This window comes from Aaosphaeria arxii (assembly GCF_010015735.1).
Source record: "Aaosphaeria arxii CBS 175.79 unplaced genomic scaffold BU24scaffold_3, whole genome shotgun sequence".
NCBI classification, from domain to species: Eukaryota; Fungi; Ascomycota; class Dothideomycetes; order Pleosporales; genus Aaosphaeria; species Aaosphaeria arxii.
The window spans coordinates 4,041,752-4,063,351 of NW_022983476.1; the positions used below are offsets into that span (position 1 = coordinate 4,041,752).

The 21,600-nt window shown below is 49.7% G+C and overlaps 7 protein-coding genes across 7 annotated transcripts; 5 read left to right on the forward strand and 2 right to left on the reverse strand.

The window, feature by feature from the left end:
* Positions 1 to 295: 295 nt before the first annotated feature.
* Positions 296 to 1,501, forward strand: BU24DRAFT_345926 (uncharacterized protein; the record flags this gene model as incomplete). Its single annotated transcript, XM_033523468.1, has 4 exons — positions 296 to 631; positions 806 to 1,021; positions 1,075 to 1,310; positions 1,366 to 1,501. 4 exons carry the CDS (start codon positions 296 to 298, stop codon positions 1,499 to 1,501), a joined length of 924 nt encoding a protein of 307 aa, XP_033386641.1.
* A 749-nt stretch (positions 1,502 to 2,250) lies between these two features.
* BU24DRAFT_461254 (uncharacterized protein) lies at positions 2,251 to 3,753 on the forward strand (the record flags this gene model as incomplete). The annotated part of the gene is made up of 3 exons (XM_033531876.1): positions 2,251 to 2,457; positions 2,520 to 3,318; positions 3,374 to 3,753. 3 exons carry the CDS (start codon positions 2,251 to 2,253, stop codon positions 3,751 to 3,753), a joined length of 1,386 nt encoding a protein of 461 aa, XP_033386642.1.
* A 1,263-nt stretch (positions 3,754 to 5,016) lies between these two features.
* On the forward strand, positions 5,017 to 5,479 carry BU24DRAFT_421282 (uncharacterized protein). The gene is made up of 2 exons (XM_033527691.1): positions 5,017 to 5,082; positions 5,189 to 5,479. The coding sequence occupies exon 2, from the start codon at positions 5,213 to 5,215 to the stop codon at positions 5,453 to 5,455; it is 243 nt and encodes an 80-aa protein (XP_033386643.1). The 5' UTR covers positions 5,017 to 5,082; positions 5,189 to 5,212; the 3' UTR covers positions 5,456 to 5,479.
* Positions 5,480 to 8,417: 2,938 nt separating this feature from the next.
* BU24DRAFT_168205 (uncharacterized protein) lies at positions 8,418 to 10,981 on the reverse strand. The gene is made up of 2 exons (XM_033521467.1): positions 10,202 to 10,981; positions 8,418 to 10,143 (listed from the first exon to the last, which is right to left on the reverse strand). The coding sequence occupies exons 1-2, from the start codon at positions 10,857 to 10,859 to the stop codon at positions 8,435 to 8,437; spliced, it is 2,367 nt and encodes a 788-aa protein (XP_033386644.1). The 5' UTR covers positions 10,860 to 10,981; the 3' UTR covers positions 8,418 to 8,434.
* Positions 10,982 to 13,806: 2,825 nt separating this feature from the next.
* On the reverse strand, positions 13,807 to 14,548 carry BU24DRAFT_168231 (uncharacterized protein). Its single transcript, XM_033521469.1, has one exon. The coding sequence runs from the start codon at positions 14,406 to 14,408 to the stop codon at positions 13,905 to 13,907; it is 504 nt and encodes a 167-aa protein (XP_033386645.1). The 5' UTR covers positions 14,409 to 14,548; the 3' UTR covers positions 13,807 to 13,904.
* Positions 14,549 to 16,770, forward strand: BU24DRAFT_168225 (uncharacterized protein). The gene is made up of 2 exons (XM_033521468.1): positions 14,549 to 15,605; positions 15,690 to 16,770. Exons 1-2 carry the CDS (start codon positions 14,688 to 14,690, stop codon positions 16,611 to 16,613), a joined length of 1,842 nt encoding a protein of 613 aa, XP_033386646.1. The 5' UTR covers positions 14,549 to 14,687; the 3' UTR covers positions 16,614 to 16,770.
* Positions 16,771 to 18,980: 2,210 nt separating this feature from the next.
* On the forward strand, positions 18,981 to 20,797 carry BU24DRAFT_421286 (uncharacterized protein). The gene is made up of 2 exons (XM_033527692.1): positions 18,981 to 19,847; positions 19,905 to 20,797. The coding sequence occupies exons 1-2, from the start codon at positions 19,007 to 19,009 to the stop codon at positions 20,471 to 20,473; spliced, it is 1,410 nt and encodes a 469-aa protein (XP_033386647.1). The 5' UTR covers positions 18,981 to 19,006; the 3' UTR covers positions 20,474 to 20,797.
* Positions 20,798 to 21,600: the final 803 nt, after the last annotated feature.

Genomic DNA, 21,600 nt, shown 5'->3' on the forward strand with positions numbered 1-21,600 from the left:
TTTCTGGCCGACTTCACAAGTCCGTTACATCCAAGTTTACGGGGTTCCAGGATGAAAAATTTGACTATTGCAACTCAGCTGGCATTTCAGCCTGGCCACTACATACGGAGGAGACCGACTTTAAGCCTCAACCATTCACCGGTCAATGTGCCTGCATGTGCAGAGGGCAATCACATAAGCACCTCCGGTAGAGACACATGTATGTGCCTTTTCACTCGAATAATATACCATTCGTGCATGAAAACAGAAAACCTTTCTACCACTCCAAGAAATTCTTCTTTTGAACAATGCCATGATGTTGTCTACCAGACTCTCATTTCGCCGTGTTGTCTGCCAGCCACGTCTCCTAGCATATTCCTCCTGCAACCAGAGACGTTTCAGCCGCTATTCGAATCCGGTGTCAAACATCCAGCCTGCCTTGGTGAATGATCAACACGACAGTATTTCGCCAATTGCGCCAATCCCAAAAATTCAAGTCACTTCCAACTGGCATACGCTTCAGGACCAACCCTTAACGAAGGATGCAATCTGGAATCTCTTCAACAATGTAATTCCATCCATTCGACACACGGGTTTTCTCTCTAGCGATGAGTGTCAGAAAGTGGCCGAAGTGATCCAGTCCCATAGAGTTGTAAGTTAGAGTATCCTGAACCTTCACCAATTCGCGAGCTCATCATGCAGGGCTGTTACGATTTAAAGATGGTCTTTCCCCGTGTTGGATCTGTCGGAATCACGCAGTTCGATAATAGATATGGTAAGTAAGCAAACCTAATCTTGCCCATTCACTCTGACCAATCCAGACAAGAAGGCATATTTCGAGGGGATCGAAGAAGCAAACAGCCTGCAAGATCGCATAAAGGCTGAAACAAACATCGACATCGTTGGCCGAGTCGCTGCTGCACTCCAGGAGATCATGGGCTTGGAAACAAGAATTGCCCTGGAAGGGGATAAGAAGTACTTCTGCGGACTACTGAGGGTGGTCGACAATTACATTCAGATCCATCCGGACTTCGGTCAATATGTAAGTTTCTGTGATGGATAAGTCCAGCTTTCAGTGTCTGACAGCCAGCGCAGGACGGCCCAGATTGGGAGATAGGAAGGATCGCCGGACAACTCACATGGAACATTCTGTTGAAGAAGATACCAGGCGGCGATACAATCATCTACGATCGTCAGTGGCAGGGCGTTGAAGATGATCGGAATTTTCAGAAAGAATTCCCCAGATATGCTTATAAACCGACGGGCGTTCAGGGTCATCTTTTCAAGGCGTTGAGCGCAATCGAAGGTGACCTTACATTCTTCAACCCGCGGTAAGCTTGTCTCTCCAAAGTGATCAATTTCATTGCATCTAATTAGAACTTTCAGAAACTTTCACGAAGTTAAGCCATGCGATCGAGCATGGGATCGACCGGAGGAATTGGTACGGTACACACTCAGTTCGTTTGTGGGTCTACTTCCTGGGGAAAATGGAAAGCCGCCGACTCTTATTCTTTGGTCTTGAAATTGTTTCATGATTTCATAGATAGACATGGTTTGCAAGAAACAAGCGCTTGGTGATCTTTTCTCATAGTGAATCTAAATCTCGTGGTTGGAGATTCAAATGAACAAACGCACAGAGAAAGCCGTTCAGATTAAGTGACAATCATCATGCCTGCTGCAGTTGCGTGGAATGTTGGAGTTGGAATTCGTACTCGATAAAAATAGACAGCCAGGCGACCAGGAAATGACTCCCAATTGAATTAGCACAAGACGGAATAATGTGCCTCGATCCCAATGTGGAAAACATTTTCCCTTCAGCTGAGAGTTTGTGTAACACCAGATTTGTTTTTCGACTCCGATTCGCTTCTTTCCTCCCATTTTGTACTTCGGCGCTTAAGCGTATCGGGGCTCCGGTAACATCCTTTAATATCGGACCCAGTCCACTCTCGTACCAGTAAATCGCATTTGACCTTGTCATCAAATACCGCCGGCGGTGAAACTTTGATCAATCTACGACCTTCCCATTCAGGTGGGAGCAATTATGTCCTGCGGCCAAGCGCTGGTTTTCGACCAGGCAGAACAGGTAAGTAGCATTTGGCCACGCATCTCAGGAGTCTGACAAGGTACAACAGGCCTGAGAGTGCATTTCTCGCAGAGATTTTACGCCGTGCCTGCATTTAATTAGAGCCCTCTGGGCCGTTAGAATGTAAGGACATATACAAAGTAAATCTTCTGAAAATTCATCTGCTGTTCAGGTGCAAAGTTGCTAAAATGCCTGGCCCAGAGTACAGTACGCACGCCAAAACCTCTGAAATCGATAACAAGAACGAACTCCAAGACAAGAATCGGTCCTCAGTGGAAATTCAATCGAATGCCATACACAATGGAGCCCAGGAGGAACATGATGAAAAACATTCTCGCAATATTAAAGTCTATCTCTCAACCGACTCAATAGCGTTTTTCTTGCTAGGAATGCTGGTATGACGCTCGAATGTAGAGATTTCCCCAGTTGGAATCTTAGACACTCATTCTTTTCACAGGTTGGCTTACCCTGTACGACAATAACTGCCGCTGCAAAAGCCATGTTTACCGGAGTGACAGGAGCTTACGGTCTATGTGCCTTTGTAACCGCCGCGATCACATCTTTTGCGACTCCTCTCTTTGCACACTTGATTCCATATACGCTCAAAACTGTTATACTGGTAGTAGCAGGTGTAGCATCTTTCGGTATCTGCACTCTCGGCTCAAATGTAGCAGGCCCCGTGGTGGGAACAATGCTAGGAGGGGCAACCTACGCGTTTGGTTCCAATACATACCTCGCTGTTGCCGCTTCCTTCCCACAATTCACAGTGGTGTCTTTCAGCAGTGGCTGTGGATTTTCCGTTGTGTTCGGCCCAGCCTTATACATTGCCCTGATGAAGCCCTTAGACCAGTCCTGGAAAAAGGTATTCTGGACATGTATGGCCCTTCCAATCGGGATGTGCCCTGTCTGGTGGATAATGTTGAGCAGTGAGAGGAGGAAAGAGGCCGAGCGTGTACGAGGGCTCGCAATGGATCGTCGCGACTCACCCAGCGGGGATTCGACCGAGTCAAACTCAACAAAGAGCGAATTCAAATCGACCACGCCTCTGCAAGTAGAAAAGAGTTGTCCAGGAGGCTTTGGCAAAGATCGCTCACGTCTCGGGCTATTCTTCAAGATCATTCTTCCACGCTACGTTGTTCCATTGCTACTTTGCACGACTAGTGCAATTACAACAATGCTAGGCCTATCCCCTACGCTTCAGGACTTGAGGAGTTTTAAGGGTTCGCCTCACGGGGACTTGCAGTTTGAGATATGTTGTAGGTGATCGTGCTCACGCTAGATTACAGATTCAGCTAACATGCGTTGCGACAGATCTTGCATATGGGTTTGGTCAATTCCTCTTCTCCACTTTGTCAATGAGGTTCAAGCTTACATTCATCTGGGGCTGGGCTATCATGCAAATCGCAATTGTCGTCATCGGTGTCATCCAACTCTTCAGCCCCTTCCTAAAATATTACCCTGCCTGGGTTGTTTTCCTGTTCCTAGTAGGTGGAGGTGTGGGTGGAGGTGTTACTAACACTAACTACAAGATTGCGGACGATTTCAGGCGTCAAGGTGAGCCGGAGGAAGTTAGGAGCTTTGCCATGAGTTATGGAGGCTTGGGGAATTTTGGCGGTGATGCTTTGGGTGGAAGTCTTGCGATTCTTGTTGAAGTCCTAGCAACGAAGTATCTGAAGAAGCACGTACATTAGATTTTAGAGATGATTTTCCCATCATTCAATGCTGCGCTGAAGCGGACTTTAGAATTATACGAAATGGGCTTCACTCCCTTGGTAGTCACTTTCAAATAGCATTGTCTATCTTAGAAGGAGCAACAACCCAATCGACTTTTATTTCCCCCCATCAGGATCGATGATATCAAAATGGACACCTGAATGAGGAAATAAGGTCTCGCTTTGAAGAACCAATACAATCATGCTTCATGAACAGAATGGTATCCACAGAATATGGCATGTATGTCTCTGAATATCTCCCTAAGGCCTTCCTATCGCTGAGATGCATAGGTCGGTTGTCGAAACTATTTCACTTGTCTGATGAAGTTGGTCCACAAGGCTTGCCGCTTGGTGCTCCCATCCAGTTGCAGAGATCATTCGGTAAACGGCATCATAGGAATACGATTGACATATGTAATCGCTTCCAATACCAGCGGAACACCTCATTACTTATCTATACTCGCGCGCAAATTAGTGATGGCTATTCAGAAGATTGACTGTGACTTTGAAGTCAGGCGTGCTGCTCGGAACAACACCCGCCTGGTCAAATACATTGACGATCTTTCCTCTCTGATTATAGGTCTCCGAGCCTGGTAAAATCCTCCAAAAAGAATTCCCGCTGGGCTTGTTTCTCGGCGCCGGAAGTCTCCTCGACGTAAATAGCCACGTAACGATGAAGGCCGTCGTCATACTGGGCTCGAATTCGAAACTTACGACCGTTCCAGCTCAAGAAAATCTCGCCCACGGCGTTGTTAAGAATCTATGGTTCACCAGTCTCCATATTAGTCTCAATCAGACCTTTGGGCATGGCATAGCCTTTTTGCGTTACTTCGTGTCCCTTGGCGGGTGCGCGAAAACTGATTTACACGCCAAGTTGTGTATTCCTTCGCGTGTCAATTCCGTGACAGTATTACGGAAGCAACATCCAGGAAAATCAGCCACTCAATGCTAATAAACAGTGAAGTGGCAGTGTGTATTATTCCCCGTTGTGGCTGAGATGTGCATTAGACGATCCAAGGTTTCAAGGCGTTCTACAGATTTGTGGAATCCGGGGTTGGGAATGGGTCAAACGTCTCTTGGTATTAGGCCACACATACGAGATATGTGTACTAACAGTCAGCCTCGAAATTATCCTGTTGGTTCCAACATTGGCTCGGAGATATTACGTTGTAGAGAGAGCATCTCTACGCTTCAGCGTATAAATAATAGCTTGAATAACGATTACGGATCCAAGAATCAACAAGCAAATCTCACCCTCCACCCTACAACATCACAATACAACAGATAGATCCAATCCAAATAAAACCAGTATGTACAAGTCCGGCGCGTTCTGCCACCAACTCCCTGCTAGAGTTACGCTTTCTAGACGATCGCATTTATTCGCAATATTGACAGTGTGCTTACCAAAAATTAGTCTCAAACGACTCCATCCGACAACATGCAATTCTCGACAATCCTCTCATTCTTCGCTTTCGGCGCAACCATCGCCTCGTCATCTCCCACCATCCGCAAACAGGCAAGACAGCACAACTGTGTCGACTGTGAGATCCAAATTGCCACTCAAGGCGTATGCTCAAGTGTCGACTGGTGCTGCTGGAAGGAACAAGTTTATTTGCCCGCGAACAACGGTATCTGTGGAGGATGCCCTATTCAAGAGGAGGCAAGCGCGAACTGCCCATAAATCGAACCAGCCCATAATGGCCAGGACAATTGTATCTATGTATGAGTTGTAAGAGGGTACATAGGAGTAATTTATTTAGAGGACAGTCGTGTACTCAAGTGTTCATTATAGCAAACATCACGCAAGTTGCACAGCGATCAGCGGTATGCCTTGTTTTCTGTAAATTGTTCCATGAATCTACTAAATCTTTCATCACATAAATATCAACATACGCGCAGCAATTTCCCAATATTCGCACAGTTACTCTAGTCACTCAGGTGTAATTGATGCGAACATCTGCGGCGAGAGACTCATAGCCGAGGGAATCAGCAGCAACCACGTTAAAAGACGAAGTCACATTAACAAGAACAAGGTTCATAGTTCTGTACGCAACTGTGGGAAGGCAGGCAGTCAGTCACTACAGAATAATATTCTATCAGTTCATATCGCCCGGTCACTACTTCAGGGCGGACAATTATTATAATTTCGAAATGCTACTAGAACAACTGAGTTTCGTTCTCAACACACGATCCAAACGAAAGCGAACTATAGGTGTCATGTCCGATACCGAAATATATATTTCTCTGCTAGGGGTCCAATTTGAAAAGGGAACTCCCAGTTCAGAATTTATAGTTGCTTAGCGTCTCCGGGCAAATCGACTGTACCCGTCATAAGATACTTCGCGATGGAAGTCTAGATCCCGGAAGAACACCGCTGGATAGAACCTAAGAGGGTATTCAAGATACCGATGCGACCTGGAGTAATTCAGCTGTCCTTGTGTCGAATACGTTGGGTCGCGCTTATATAAGGACGTCGAGAGGTGTCTGTTCTATATATTGCTGTTCTGGTGGCACCGCGAGACAGACATAGGGCCGGGAGTCATAAGACCTTGCGATCGTGTAGTCGGAAGGATGTTGCGTGCCCACGAGCGACGGTTGGGTATGGATTCGTGTCTCTCCCTTCTATGACATCTAGAAGCAAGACCAAGATGCGAGACAGTATGCAGCGTCCTTCCGCTGTGAGCATTGCGCGGGTCCATGTGAGCATTGCATCGAGTATGAAAGTGAGCAACTTGCTCCCTTTCTTTTCGCGTTTCTTGAAGTGCTTGACTACTGCCTCTGCCCAATCGGAACATCATTTCAGGTTGGACTGACAAAATCCCGGGTTCCAACCAAGAAATGTCAAGAGAGGATTCCCTCACCCCTCCCGGTCCGACATTTATATATGAGACCTGCTAAGAGCGTCTAACCGGAAGCTCTTGGGTGGAGTATTTTAGTAGTCGTCCTGAAGCTGCCTAGATGAAAGGGTAATGGTGCCAACAGTTTGTTCCAACAGTTTGGCGCCGCTGGGGTTGGTACTTGGCTGAAGGACGACGTAGCTGCACCAAAAGGAATCGGCCGCCAATCTGGCCCGACTTTCTCTCGGTGAGAATGTATATAATCTGTGCGAGATCTTCGCACTAGGCTAGTCTGGATTAAGTCTCTGGTAGCGACCACATCTGCACATGACCGCTAGGCCCTTGCAGCAAAGGGGTGACTATGTGGACGGCTTGGAGATATATAGAGCGCGAATGCCTCTTGCCCGTTGAGTGGGAGATCGATTGTGTTGTTGCTGTTAGGCATGATGTCTTATTGCAGACATGATGAACCCGGACAGCGACGGCTTGCCTTTGCTTTGCCGTGGAGGTGTCATAGATATAGATATAAAGGGTAACAGTTGGGTGTGCCAAGTTTGCAATGCATTCAATGCTTCATCGTACTTGATGAAGAAGAAGACGTATGAAAATCTTCATCCATGCAATCGGTGGAAGTTTGGATTCGGCTTGGTGGTCGTGTGGAGATAACCGAGATGAAGTTTCCGTTCATTATAGCGAAGACAGATCACAGAAAACCATGTCTGCATCATGTGTGCTTCAATCGAAGATGTATATGTATCCTTTGTCGTAGAAGATGAAGGAACGGGATATATATCGTGAAGAGTCGACAAAACTTCCGTGTATCTGGTCCGAGATCTATATTTTCAAGTTAGCAATGAATGTACTCAAAGCAAAAAAACCTTCATTGCAGAATTCCATTTGGACAACGTGTATAACTTACACCACAAAGTCGCGCATCAGGCCACATAATCGTTGAATTTTCCCAGGTGCGTCTTCAAACAGCCTTTTCCTTCCCATTTCGCTGTCTCTCTGAGTTGTTCAAAGTCCAGGTGGCGAAGACTTGAAAGGTTTGCCACGGGCAGAAAGAAAGTAGCATGAATGTTTTGCTATAGGACAAGGCGGTCGACCGCATTTTCCGCACGTTCTCGTCGTGGATGATAGTCCCGTTGAAAGGGGCTAGGAATTTTTGGTCATGTTATATAGCGAGGCGGACAAGACAAGAGCTGTGGCGAGAGTGGCACCCAAGTTTGCACGATGATTGACGTGGGTTATCGTCGACCTGGTAGAGGATGGACGTGGGATGTTGGCTGACTTGTGATCAAGGAACAATCAGTAGGAGTCTTTCGAACGGGCCTGGAAGAATAAGGTTAGTAAATGATTGCCATCATCTGATGGAGCAGGGGAAATGAATACTTTCTGAGCGATCGCGTCGCTGGGGGTGGTGGGTTATAATTGCGACGCTGAGAGTAGAGGCACCTCCCGCAGACTGAGTGCAAACAGTTCCAGATTAGCGTAGTAGTCAATCAGGCAAGGAGGCCATGAGAGCGCGAGCAGTTAGGTCAAAACTATGAAAAGGGGGTATATATAATATAGTTGTATCTGATCGATCGATACCTTGAGCAGGTTCGACGTATATATGTGCTGGAGAACAGAGGACAAGACCTCTGCCGTTTGCTACCACCAGGCAGCCACTAAACGAGGAACGGCGGGATCCCGAAGGATAGGACAGCACATCCACCAGTGCTACGTGCCAAGACCCATGGCAAACAAACCCAACGCCACGGAAACAAAAAAACCCAGAAAAATGTAACCTCCAGACCGCATACTTGGGATGAAGTGACGAATCATTCGTGCCAGACACTGCTCAATCTCCTGCGCCTACCTCCGACGCGGAAGCTTCCGGGACTGATTCCCCTCTGTCCGACACCCGTCCCAGCAAAACTCTGTTCCAAAATGGCGTCTTCCAATTCGTCTTGCTCTTCTATCCTCTCGCAGACAGATTGCGGTGGCTCCTCTTCGAACACTTTTTGCAGATCTGAATGCGGACTGAAACTCTTCCAGCTCCAGATGCTCCATGTTTCGCGCTTGGACGGTCCGAGCGTGCGTTGTGGGCGCGGAGCGTTCCAGAGGTATTTGCGCTCATAGAGGGCGATGAGGAGGAGAATTGGGGCATTAAGTATGCGGACGAGGGTGATGTTGATTTTGTGAAACCAGCGAGGTGTAAGGAAGAATTTGAGAGGGAGAAGGATGAAGAGGGCGAGGATGTTGAAGGGGGGTCGGTATGCAAAGAGAGAGTCGGATTTCACGCCCTCGAACGTGGTGACAGCGCGGCGAAACTGGATTTCGGCGGTAGCGGAGGCGGCGATCTTGGAGAACGTGTTGGAGAGGATCGAGACGAGAACTGTGAGGAAGAGCGTATTGCCGAGGAAGGCATAAATCACCATCAAGGTTGGTCCGAGAACTTCATGGAAGCGCGGAGCCTGTTGAATGCCAGTGCCGTCAAGTCCGAACCAAATCCAGAGCATCCATTTGGAGATGGTGACGGGTGCGGGAGAGTCGGCGAAGTCGATGTTGGGGTTCCCCATGGAGAGCCACTTGAGTGCGAGGAGAAAGCCGCCGAAACACCAAACAGCGATGAGTGTAAGTGCGGTAAATTCCTTCACCATGGCTCGGAGGGAGATGAAAAGCATATTCTCTGGCATGAGGTTGAAAGCAAGACGAGGAAATACTACTGGGGATGCAATAGCAAGAATGTCGAGTGCTTGCCGCCCAGCTTCGGCATCGCCAGTCACAAATCCGTAGATCCGCAATATGAAGTAAAGCCAGTAGATAAAGACGAATGTGAGATCAAGGAACGCCCATAGTTCCTGAGTATGGACGACCCATCCATGTTCCAGGACCGACAGGCATTCATCCAAAACCCAGCCAGCAGCATACACCATGAACCACGCTTCGGGTGCAGTGAAGTTGCTATTGGCGGTGCTGTCTCTGTTCATCATGCACAAGCAGTAAAGACCCAATAGAACTATGAACTGAACGACTTCGATAATGTTACGGTTCCGGGGTACGATGAGTCGGTACTGGTTGAGCAATGGCGCTTTGCGAGGATCGTATAAAGAGATAGGCTTATGCTTGTAATGATCGGGAATGATATCGAGGAATGCAGTTGGCGTATAAACGATCCTACCGCGATACACAGCATCTATAATCTTCTGGGACGCCGAGCTGCTAAGGAATAGTTTGCTTTCAGATACGATCGCCACCTCCAGAGCGGTCAATTTGCCCTCGTAGCCACCTTGCTTTTGATAGTGCCATTCAGATCGCTCGGGACAAACCTCTGGAGGAGCATTCTGGAATGGTTGGAATGGCGCAACAAGAATGTTGGCAAGTCTAAGCAGGCCTGGTCGGCCGCTTTTGTCCTCGTCGTATAACCGCAGCATCTTCAAAGCTACCAGTTCGCATAAATTCGCACGCGTGAGATTAACACTTTGATGATGGGGCTGGAAAGATTGTTCATGAAGGAATTGCATCCTATTAACCAACAAGCAGTAGACTTATCATTAAGGTTAGTCGATACAAACACGATCGGAGCAAAACCAGCGCAGACTTACCGACTGAAACATCGTCCTCATCGTACAGCCGATCTACAAGAGGCTTTACAATCAGAACGTTCATTCTTGGCTCCTTCATTTGTTCAATGCTGTACGGGTCATCAATGCTCGCTAGTACCAATCTCCTTACTCGATGAATAGTATAGTAGACATCGAGCGCACTGTGTGGGTCTGGATGAAAGACTTCACGAGGTCCAAGTCGACTACTGTCTTCTCTCAAGCAGCCATCTGGGTCCGCGATTTCATCATCAGTGAGGAGCGTTTCTTGCTCCTCACGGCTCCGTACTGCTCTCATCGCATCACTAAGACTACGGTGATTAGCAGCGAGGTGTGGACGCTGCAGATGCTCCGCCATGCGGACATGCTTGGACGAGGTTGCGCGTTTGGAGGAATCGCTGAGATCGTCATCTTTCTTAGTTCCATCTTCATTCCTTCCATTCTCAGTGCGTTGCGCAGCGGTCGTTGAATTGTATGATGCTTGATTGGCATTGAGCAACAAAGGTGATGTCACCGTTGTCGCTGAATAAGTTGCATCTTTTCTGGTGTCGCCATTGGTATTCCCAATGCCATTTTGCTTACTCTCTGCCTCGGTGCGATCGGTGGCTCCATTTCCATTGGCAATTCCCGCTCCATCAGTGTCAGAAGTGGATCCCTCCATGTGCTTGTTCTTGGCCACCTCTTCCAAATCCCATAGAAATCCGATCCCAATTTGCCGCGCTTCGAGGGAAAAAAGCTATTCGATAGATCTGTGGGTCTCCGCTCGTTCTCGCAATAAGCCGTACTCCACAGAACGTATGATATTGAGTGATGAAAATGCGCGTCGCGTCGAGCAGACGGCAACGTGACACACGGGTGAAAGAACTCGAAACAAGCTTCCGGCCCTTCTCTGCTTCACTTGTGGAACTAAGCCCTTAAAATCTCTAGTGTTGACTCGATAGGCGAGGCGAGGGGGAGAGGAAAGGAAGGGAAGAGCTGGCTTGCTTCCAAAGGATCGGGGTGGGGCACCTGGCCTCGAGTACTTGTGGTCCGTGGAACAGACGAACTCTGCAGGATGTGTAGAATAAAAGGGGGCCCAGATCGTGCAATGAGTGAGCCAGCTATTAATAGAGAACTCGAGGGTTGTTCTGGATGGCTTGGAGCTCGAATTGATCTCTGATGGTTGCACGGAGTACAGTGGAGGAACACAAAGAAAGCAAATCTTTGTGAGGGCCACTTCTTATCTTTCGGTGATGGAATGAATAGATAATGGGAGAAACTACCCGGCCGGGATTGAACTGTCGTAGCGAGAAAAAGCAACGAGCAAACGGGCGGGCGGCCGGGGTGAAAGATAATCTCGAGATTCGGTGGACTCAATTGATGATGACGGTTGGTAGGAAGATGAGAATCGAACTAACGCTCAAGGGGTTTAGTCCGGATGCTGCAGGAGTAGACCAATCATACGAGATCGTAACTGTTTGCATTGGGTGGGGGCAGCCATTTCCAACCACACCTAACTTGGACGACATGTCACTGTCGCGGGCACGTGGAAAGGTTAGAAAGCATTTACGATACACTCAGGTAAAGTAGTTGGATAGAGGGAATCATGGTGCTGTTTGGACATGTGATAGAAAACGCATACTGAACGGGTTGACTGCCTCGTATTACGCTGTTCTGTATCAACACTTGATCTATGGATTAGGTACTTACATACTTTTGAGAGTGCATACTAACTTGCAAATAAATGAAAGTAAATTATTCAAGTACCCCCCAAAGTCAAACCTACCTTGTGAAATCCAGTGCCTCTTCCGGGTGTATTCCTACAAATTGTTATCAATTCAGTCATGCATGTACAGTGAGCCATAGTCCACCTCTTGGTGGACAGATAGCTATGTGTGTGAAGATGAGAGAGGACAGGATGTCGAAAATTCTGAGTAGGCGACATTGCAGTGAGTATTTGGGTGTTGGGCCGGAAAATTCTAGTATGATTGAAATAGCGGACGGCGACCCATTGCGAGTAATTCGTTCTTGATGCAGAGACAACAGGCAGTCGAGAGATACGGTGGGAGATGTCCACAAAGATAGGTAGATTCGCATGGAACCCACGTTTGATACTTGCAGATAGTGTAGTCAACCAGCCCGGTTCATGTAACTAGAGTAAGGTTTGACTGGTTTAATTCTCTCAACTCCAACAGTGGCGATCGCATGATAAGAAAAGTCGGTCACTGCTCTGTATGCAACGTGAAGATCGACGGGACGAGAGGTCTGGTTGCTTATGTTTGACGGCTTGACGGCTTATTTAATTGCACGATTGGCACGAATTATTGGTAATGAACAATGCGGATTGCCCTCCAGCAGGACCGAACACAAGTTTGGATCAAACAAGTAATATCTAATTTGGGCCAATACTAAGCAAGGTCACACGAATGAGGGCATTACCGTGAACATTGTTTTTGCATGAATGCTCTGGGATGGCATGCGACTGGTAGATCGCTAGACGTTACGAGATCATGCAGGACGTGCATCAACAGCGCATGAAGCGTGAAACTGACATGGACGCTCACAGTTGGTGGGTTGGTGAACTCAAGCAATTAGAGTACAAGTACTTGTATGTACTCCGTACTTGCTTGCCGATCAAGGGATACGAAGGTTTTGACAAATAAGACGGGGGGAACTAGCACGTATATGGCACGGCACGAGGTGTCAAAATGACGAAATCATGTGTCTCGGGGGACAGAACAACGGATACTTCGGAAAGATCGGGGCTAATTGGATTTTTCAAGTACACCTTGTAGTCGAGAGTAGTTTGCCGATGGTGAAGACTTTATTTTTTGTAGTTGTGTGTACTCCGTACTTGTGCATGCTTGGGGGCGCCGGCGGAAGGGTGGACTGGTAGAAGGATGCAGCTACCTCAACCGCCATGTGGAGACTATGGAAAGAGACGTGAACAATAGGAGAATAGTGGCAGAGTATGTCATAGATAGCGGGTGGACGTAAAGAAGGAATACGAGACGGATGGAGGACGGGAAACATCAACGGCGGTACTGGCTTTTTTCGCTCCCGCATGTACCTGGGATGGGAGAGTGGAGTGGACTGGAGCTAATTCCAAGACGAGGGGGGAGGGGAACATGCACTATGCAGGTATGCAGGTGTATGGACGGGGCAAGCCAGGCACAGGCACAGGCATAGTGACAATAATCATTGGTAGGATGTTATTGTACGAGTACCATAGGTTCTGTACTGGGCGTGGCGTGTCGGTAGCGCAATGACATGCCTACTCCGTAGATAGTTACTGATTGATGCTGTAGATACGGAGTACTGGATGTACCTTTGTTTATAGTGTATATCACATAGAATATGACAGATAGGTACTGGATACCTAGGTAGATATACTGTGCAGTATGGTACTGGTAAGTACCTAGTAGAAGAGATCAGTAGTTATCTGAACGCACTTGTAAGCTATAGGTATGTATCTGGTACCCCTACGCTATAAGTAGAAGGCATTTTGTAAGAGTTTGGTACTTGTAGGGTACGTGCAAGTTACATGGTACGGCTGGTGGAACACTGGACGGAAGTACTAAACCCCCTAGTCCCGAGCTATTCCCCATTCTCATCTTCATCCCATCCCCATCTCATCTCATCCCAGTCCAAACACTCCCAGCTCCCTCCATTCTATGATCAATTCACCCCCCCTTCTCCTCACTTGTCCTCTCTTTTTCTTTCTCCTTCAAGCCCCCCGTTCAAGCCTCCCTCCCCTCCCCAGTCCACACGCCCGTTCAAGCGACTCAAGCACCCCCGTTAGCTCTTCAGGGGCCTCAGAAACTTGAACCCCCCTGGGCCATTCAGTGGCGCGACCTCCCTCCAAGCCAGAACCAGACACAACAGAACAGAACGGAACGGAACAGGTCCCAGGCCCTGAACCCTGATCCTGACCACCCCCAGTCCCATCATGCTGCATCTGCTGGATGATGGCGCCTGGTTTGCGGGCTGACTCCTGCTCTCTGGCTGGCCCTGTCCGCTTGGTGCTGGCTGTTAGATACCTACCTAGGTACTTTACTTGTACTGCTGCGGTGTGCTGTGTGTGCTGAGTGCTGCGTGCTGCATGCTGAGTTTCTGACTGCTGAACGACAGCCTCGAAACAAACCCACGCACACTTGCACTTACACCAACATACACCGCATCTCACCTCACCTCTCCCACCCCCTCCCGCGAACCTCCGTTCGCTGTCCATACCTCACTGCAGCATGCTGTCCGGCCTTCTCACGGCGTCATCGCTCGACTAGAACGCCAGCCCCTTTCGTCGCTCGCTCGATCGGAGAAGAAGCTCGACCAGCCTTCCATGTGCATGCACCGCCCACGCTTCCCCCCTCGAACCGTAGACTGGGTCCAGCCCTTTGGCCGTCGCACGATAGACTGAGACCAGGCGAGTCCCGTCCAAAGGCTCTCGATCGTCGAGCTCATCCAATTTTTGAAATATATCCAGCCGCACGCTGGCCGGCATCATTACGCCATGCTGCCTTTCCGCAGCAGCTCGCGAAACTCGCGGAGATCGCGTAAGAGCCTCGAGGCCCATCAACAACACGAGAACCCCAATTCGCTCGAATGGCAACCCGATCGGGATCAATACATAATGTCCTTCCCAATACATCCTCTATCTTCCATGCAAGGGCCGTTCGAGGAGAGCATACTAGCTTCCACAGTCGAGGGTGGATATGTTCCTTTCCAAAATCCAAATAAGAGCGTGGAAAAGCGACAGGAAATGATCTGCAAGGATGGAGAGGCCTCGGAACTCGATTGGAACTTCACATACAATTGCCACTGGCGACATCACGCCAGAGGGAAATATCACCCGCTTTTGATGACGATAGCACAAATCGTCTTTGGCGTTCATCTCCTACATCAGCACCTGGAGAAGTCGGTGGCTGACGTGGCCGAGATCCTGCTCAAACATGTCAATGAGCTTGATGCTTTCCTCCAGCGAGCTAACGAAGATATCGAAGGCAGTCTTAAGGACATGCTGTTCCGCCGGAAGTGTTTGAAGGTGCCAATGGAGCATGTGAACGAGTTTGACCGTTTGCTGGACGATCGCACATATCGTGCACAGCTCCTGGACGGCAACATCACCATTGAGAGGACCATAAACCGGATGTCCCAGATGCTAAATGATTACCTCGTTGATATGAGTACCTATCGAGACGCAAATACTGAACTAGACATGTATCTCGCCAGCATCGGGAACACCTGGACCAGCCACAATGACGACGTTGCACGAATATATTCCGCCATGTGTGGAAACACCGCCGGTTGGTCGCAATTCTTACAGAGCCTCGTTGCCAAAGCAGAGAAGCTCGGCGTCGTTCTCGTCCAGGTCAGCAGCTACTGTCACGAAATTGAAAAGCGGTGTGGAGCGGCCAGCCGCCGTAGTATGGTAAGTGTACCTTTCCCCCAGCGATCTACACCGCATCGTTGGACGTGTAATTTCCGTTGCCTCCTACTGACTTGAGTTATCAAGATTGCGAGCCGCTCATCGTCAAGGAGCACGAGTTCGAGAGATGCTGGACGGTCTTTTCGGAATTTCGCGGACAATAAGCCGCTCCCCATGGTCCCCAATGAGCGACCGCCCTTCATGCCGTCTTCTAGTATGCTAGGTGAGACGAGATCCGGGGATAGTACCCCTCCCAGACCTGGAGAAGTCCACCAGCCTCGTGGGCGGACAGGCCGGATACGGACAATCGAACATTCAGACTCCGACGACTCGCTGCAACGCGAAGGAGGATCCAGGCAGCTCTCGGCGGCTATATCTTCACAAGCCTCTAGTTCCGACGTGACTGTGTTGCCGCGCAGCCACGAGTCGCAGTCATCAATGTCACGAGACCTAAGTTCGAGTGCCTCTGATCGCCAAGTAACTGGAAGCAAAGAGCCCACAGGTGAACCATACCAAGCGTCAACTCGCGTTTTACAGCGTTCTGAACCCCAACCTTCCACTATGCCCCTCGAGACATTAGAAGCAAAACGTTTTGTGATACACCCAGCAAAGGACGAGCAGAGTCCACCATTAACGGGCAAAGACTCTGCATATTCTTCTGTGTCCGGTGGATCTTTTGCCTCGCCAACGGGCCTGCCACCACGATCCGCTTCGGCACAATCATCCCATCCTCGTGCACAGTTTGGGTTGTTCCCGAGCAGTGGGCCTAGCACACCCAAGCTCTCCTCATCAGGTTTGCATGTTGCAATGTCTCCTCCAGCTTCGACGAGTCGTTCCCGCCCAGCGCCGGCGCCAGCACAAGATCCTGCTCCCCGAGCGCAGTCAGCCATGGAGTATCGCGCCCCAGAGCTGCCAGCGTCCAAGGGCTTGTTAAGAAAATCAAGTCTTTCGTCCTTCAAGCGGTTGTTCAGCAAGAAGAAGCAAGAGTCAGTGGAGACGATTGCTGAGTGAATCTTTCTTGTATGTCTTTTCAGCGGGCATTCTGTCGCCAGTTTTGTTTCGTTTGGCGAGTCTTGCACTTATATACCCAACTCGTCGGCTTTTTGTATATTGCGAAGTAGCCGCGCGCGCGTATGCGTCTTCGCTCGATAATGTATTATAGTAATGGCTTAAGATCGGTGATGAGGCGATGATTGTGACCGTTTATCGACGTCTCGGTTTGGATGTCTCCCTTGGTTGCTCGTAGGTTTTGCGGCGGAGGCGGCGCGCGGTGGATGGGAAAGCAGCTATAGCTATGAAGAAAGAGAATCATGAAGTAAGGAGACTTAGAACAATGCGGACTTGACAAACATCAACCTAGATTTCGTTCGATCCATTGCCCCGGCGACCTTCTCGGGAGTTACGCTTGCCAGGTCCTCCTCAAGTCGGACCTGATCGAAGAGCAGAAAGTCGATGCACCATGGCGGCGCGCCAATGGTGTCTATGTCGAACAGACCCCGGGGTACGAGAAGAGATAGAGTCTTGCGATGACGGCGAAGGGCAAGGGGCAAAGGGCAAAGGAGAGATGCCAAAAATCTTGGATGGAAGGGTTTTGTTCCGCGGATAGTGGGCAGCAGACACTGTGTGTATGTTGGTGAATGGCAAAGGCGTAAGATCACGTTGATGAGAGGCAGACGCAAAACATCAATCAGGGATCCTAGTAGATAGTAGAAAGGCCCGGAAACCCATGCAAAGACTACTTTCTTTTCCCCGTCATCACCTTCTTTCTCGTTCCTTTCAGTCATCTTCAAAGTCAAAGCAAAGTCGTATTCCTCCTTTCTTTACGGTAGGGAAAGGAGAGGAAAAGAGCAAAGAGAAGAGAAGGTATTGGAGAAGGTATTGGAGCCATCGCCATACTTTCTTTCTCTCCCATCTCCTGCACCTCACCAGGTCACCATCTCCATCCTCATCGTGTTCAAGCTGCCTGGCCAACACTGACTGCACCTGCTGCCTCATCATTGGCATAGTGAGCCGACGGCGAGTGCAAGAGCAAAGACAGCTGCGTGCTTGCTTGCTTGATTTCTGGCTTTCCTGCTTGCTGGCTTGCTTGCTTGGCCGCCCACCTGCCTATCTCCTTCTCTCACTTCCTCCACAACAATCATCCCATCACCCTCAAACTCTTCTTGCCCAAGCCCACAAACTTCTTTCTCCTATTATCCCACCACACGCAATAACTCTTCCACTCCTTTTGGCAGACGCTCCTAGCGAGTATACTCATTGCATACTCATCTCTCCTTTGGATCCGAAGGACATAGTATATTTTCTCGCAGCATCTGTTTTGGTTTCTGCAGGAGCACACGCCTTAGCCCACTTTCACACCTACCTCCCTAACCCAGCAACATCTTCGCTTTTCCTCTTTCACACTTCTTATCGTCTCCTTTCATTCAAAGCATCTTACTCTTCGTCCACTGCTGGACAATAATATGTCTACTGCAGACGGCAACGGTGCGGGTGATGGCGATACCATCAACCCTTCTCGCCCCTCGCCAAGCTCGCAGCGTGACCAGCAGCACGAACACCCTGTAAGTGAAGCAGCATCGATGGATCAGCCTGAAGATCGGGTTGCTCTGCAGTCTAATGAACCTCCTGCACCTGGTCCGGTCGAGAATGATCCTGGCGGCTCGCTGCCTGCAGGACATCACCAAAACAGCCATGGTGACGGACACGCCAGCAGGGGCTCTCACTTGAACACCAACCCTCAGCAGCCCCAGGCTGTGGCACCTCAAGGTACCCAGCCTCCGGTGCAGATACGACGAAAGGCAGTACCGCATCCAGACAATACTCATGACAATCGTCGACGTGAGCCAGTCGCGCGCGATGACGGCCGCGCCAGCAGAGCCTCCAACCTCACCTCGGGCTCCGTCCATACCCAGTCACAGCCAGCACGCGGACGCAACGCGCCTGGCCCCCATGGCGATGGACGAGCCAGCAATGTTTCGAACCGGTCGACAAGCTCAACTCCATATCGATGCTCTGATGAAAGCTTCGAATTGCAAGTGATTAATAGTCCTGCAGTGGCGGGAATGATTGGAAATAAGGTTGACCCTCTCGTTCCCACCATCTACGAAAAACCGCTAGGAAGCGACAGGAACAATACCTTGGACAGCGTATCACGAAATCTTGCTGCCATGAACACAACACAGGCAATTCAGTCCCAGATACTCGGCAACACGTATCATATGACACCGTTGACGCAAGAGACCCCGCGCGCGTCCGAAGAGTCGCCCTTTGATATGAATGCCCATCATGCCTATTATGTCCCAGACACGAGCCGTTCCAATACTCATCATAGGTCGTCAGCAGCCGACCGTCGCTCTGGAAGCCGTCCTCGTGGGGCCCATGATCAGCAGCAATTCCCAGAAAACATGCGGGAACACCCAGTGCCGCGGCGCATGCCCGGTCCGAACCAAGTTCCCCCCAACTATCGCCCGCACCGAGGTCATCCAATGCCTAGGAGGGCGGCACAACCAGATGGTCGTCAGGGTTTGGAAGTTGATATGCGCAGACCTGATAGGCGCGGACCCGATAGGCGTGTACATGACATGCGTGGACCCGATATGCTTGGACCTGATATGCGTGGACCTGATATGCGTGGACCCGATATGCGTAGACCGGATATGCGCGGCCCTCATATTCGCAGACCCGACATGCTTGGACCTAGTGTTCAACGAGATTCCTTTTCCGATCGTATCAATTCTCGTTCTGGATCAGTGACACCCTTGCCTGTTGCATCTGGTTCTATTCCTCGATCCAACATCACCATGGGCCAGAATCCAGGTAGAATGATCGACTTGGCCAGGGGTGCCAACCAGCAAGCATCCAGGCAGTGGTCAGTACCTCCTGATGGCAATCTTCGCCGTCCACATCTGCCTGGCGCTGTTAGAAATGCACCAACTGGACTTTCAGGTAATGCTCTTGAGGGAAGACCCTCCGGTGACAGTTCGAGGTCCATGGATGGTACCATCCACCGCGGCCCTAATCATTTCCAAAGCACGGCGCTGCATGGCATTCCAGAGCTCGCAACACCTTCTGCTTCACGTGGCCAGGGCATGCTCCATCCAGCTCAAGCTATTGTGGCAGCCCGTAGAACTTCATTGGCGATCGAGTCAAGGGATATGCTGTCTTCTCCCGTTCAAGGTGGGGTTGTACCCGGAGCTCGCCCTTCGGACCAGGACGTCCAGCAACGCATTAATACAACAGAAGCCGGTGAGTTGCAAATTTAAGCAGCCCAAAGTAGAAATCAAGTGCTAACCTATTCAATAGTCAATCCTGCAGGAAATTCTCTTCTGATGCCACCAGCCACACGTAACGGTGGGGCCCAGGATGCTTTGCGTTTGGAGCAGTCTCAGGATACCGCGAGGGTCGAGCAATCTTCGCCACTCAACGAAGATACCGTTACGCCTGATCGTGCTGGTTCCGTTCCCTCGACGACCACTGGAGACACACCCCATACGCACTCGGATGGTGCCTCTCGTGTTCCTGTCCCGGAAACACCCCTTACATCTCCTACTTCTGTGGATGATGTGCATCATCTTATCTCGGAACAGACCAACTCATCTCCGGGCGTCCAGATCTCCCAGCAGCATTCGGAGCCCCAATCATCAATTTCGAATAACCCTGCTGGCCCTCGGAAGGAAAATTCTATCAAGAGATCCATTCGCCGCTTTACTAAGATTTTGACTCGACCAGGCTCTAAGAAATCATCAGCGAGGCAAGAGCAGCAGGATGCATCTCAGACTACTCAGACGGCCTCGCCTCCACAAGCTTCGTCTACCTCTGATCGTGTCGTGCAGCCACGCGATGCAAGTGGTACACAGGGCTTGTCGCCATAGAATGGTAGGGGGGGTGACACGATTCAGGCAATTGCCGCTCCTGATATCGATACGGACCCCCCAATTCAAAAAGGCGGCACTGTTGAAGCTACAGAATCGGAAGCCCCAGCGCACAGTAAGGCTGATGACGTAAATGCAGCCACACGAGGCTCTTCAACTGATATCCACGTTTCCCGCGTTATGTTACCCGAATTTTCACAACCCGACTGTTCCATTATAGATACGATGAGTCGTTGCTTGTCATGTACAGATACTCAGAAAACATTCGAATCCGTGGCAGATGAGGAATGTCAAGTCGATAGGTCCTTTGGACCAACTACCTCGGATACTGTTTCGGAATCCACTGATAAAAATATGTATACTAGTAGCGTGTGCCGGGGTTTTTCTTTTCCAATTTCGGCGGACGCGTCTGTCTTTGAGCTGGGGTTTTCGTCTTATGGGCCGGTGGGACCGAGTAGCGATGGGCTCTTTCCTTTGATCGAGGACTCTCACGAGGACTCAAGCCTGAATAGTTCAATATCTCGAGCTGTCTCCAGTGTCCACTTTCGACCTAAGGGTTGTCCACGTTCATCTAGAATGCTTTCTCACAGAAGTAGCATCCTGCAAACGAATAGTCTTCCGCAGCTCAACTTTAGTGATATGGATCTCATAGCCAGCTTCAGGGAGGCTCTCCAGAGGCGCTCACTTGATATTATAAGCATCGATCTTGCTGCAAAAGAGAACTCGGGGTATGAGAAGTTTCGATCGACCTATAGCCAGGACGTCTCGGCTGGGTATATAAGTCTCATCGCAGGCTTGGAGGGTTTGGAGAAGGAGTATAAGAGAACTGGCACGAAACCCGACCCCACCGCATTTAGGACCCTGCTGCCGTCGCGTTCATCTAAGAGCACAGAAATCCTGAGGGATGTTGAGAAGCTGGATGTCCCTTCCCTTTGTGGCTTGACTAAAAGACTTTCCGAGTTGCTTCCCGATCTATTCGAGTATCCTGAGGGTCGGCTGAGTAGCTCATGGTATGACGATGACCAGATCATGCAGAGCACCAGGAAGGAACTGCAGGAAGTCGCACCTGTACAGAAGAGGTCATCTGCTCGTTTGCGACCATTTCCCGGTGCCGATGGGATGATCGT

What these genes read in the sequence shown, in the direction of transcription:
- BU24DRAFT_421282 (XM_033527691.1), top strand. Translation starts at nt 5,213, where the DNA reads ATGCAATTCTCGACAATCCTCTCATTCTTCGCTTTCGGCGCAACCATC.
- BU24DRAFT_168205 (XM_033521467.1), bottom strand. Translation starts at nt 10,859, where the DNA reads ATGGAGGGATCCACTTCTGACACTGATGGAGCGGGAATTGCCAATGGA. An exon ending in TGAGGACGATGTTTCAGTCG is followed by an intron (nt 10,144 to 10,201) that starts GTAAGTCTGCGC and finishes CTTAATGATAAG; the next exon opens with TCTACTGCTTGTTGGTTAAT.
- BU24DRAFT_168231 (XM_033521469.1), bottom strand. Translation starts at nt 14,408, where the DNA reads ATGGACAGCGAACGGAGGTTCGCGGGAGGGGGTGGGAGAGGTGAGGTG.
- BU24DRAFT_168225 (XM_033521468.1), top strand. Translation starts at nt 14,688, where the DNA reads ATGCTGCCTTTCCGCAGCAGCTCGCGAAACTCGCGGAGATCGCGTAAG. An exon ending in CGGCCAGCCGCCGTAGTATG is followed by an intron (nt 15,606 to 15,689) that starts GTAAGTGTACCT and finishes TGAGTTATCAAG; the next exon opens with ATTGCGAGCCGCTCATCGTC.
- BU24DRAFT_421286 (XM_033527692.1), top strand. Translation starts at nt 19,007, where the DNA reads ATGCGGGAACACCCAGTGCCGCGGCGCATGCCCGGTCCGAACCAAGTT. An exon ending in CATTAATACAACAGAAGCCG is followed by an intron (nt 19,848 to 19,904) that starts GTGAGTTGCAAA and finishes CCTATTCAATAG; the next exon opens with TCAATCCTGCAGGAAATTCT.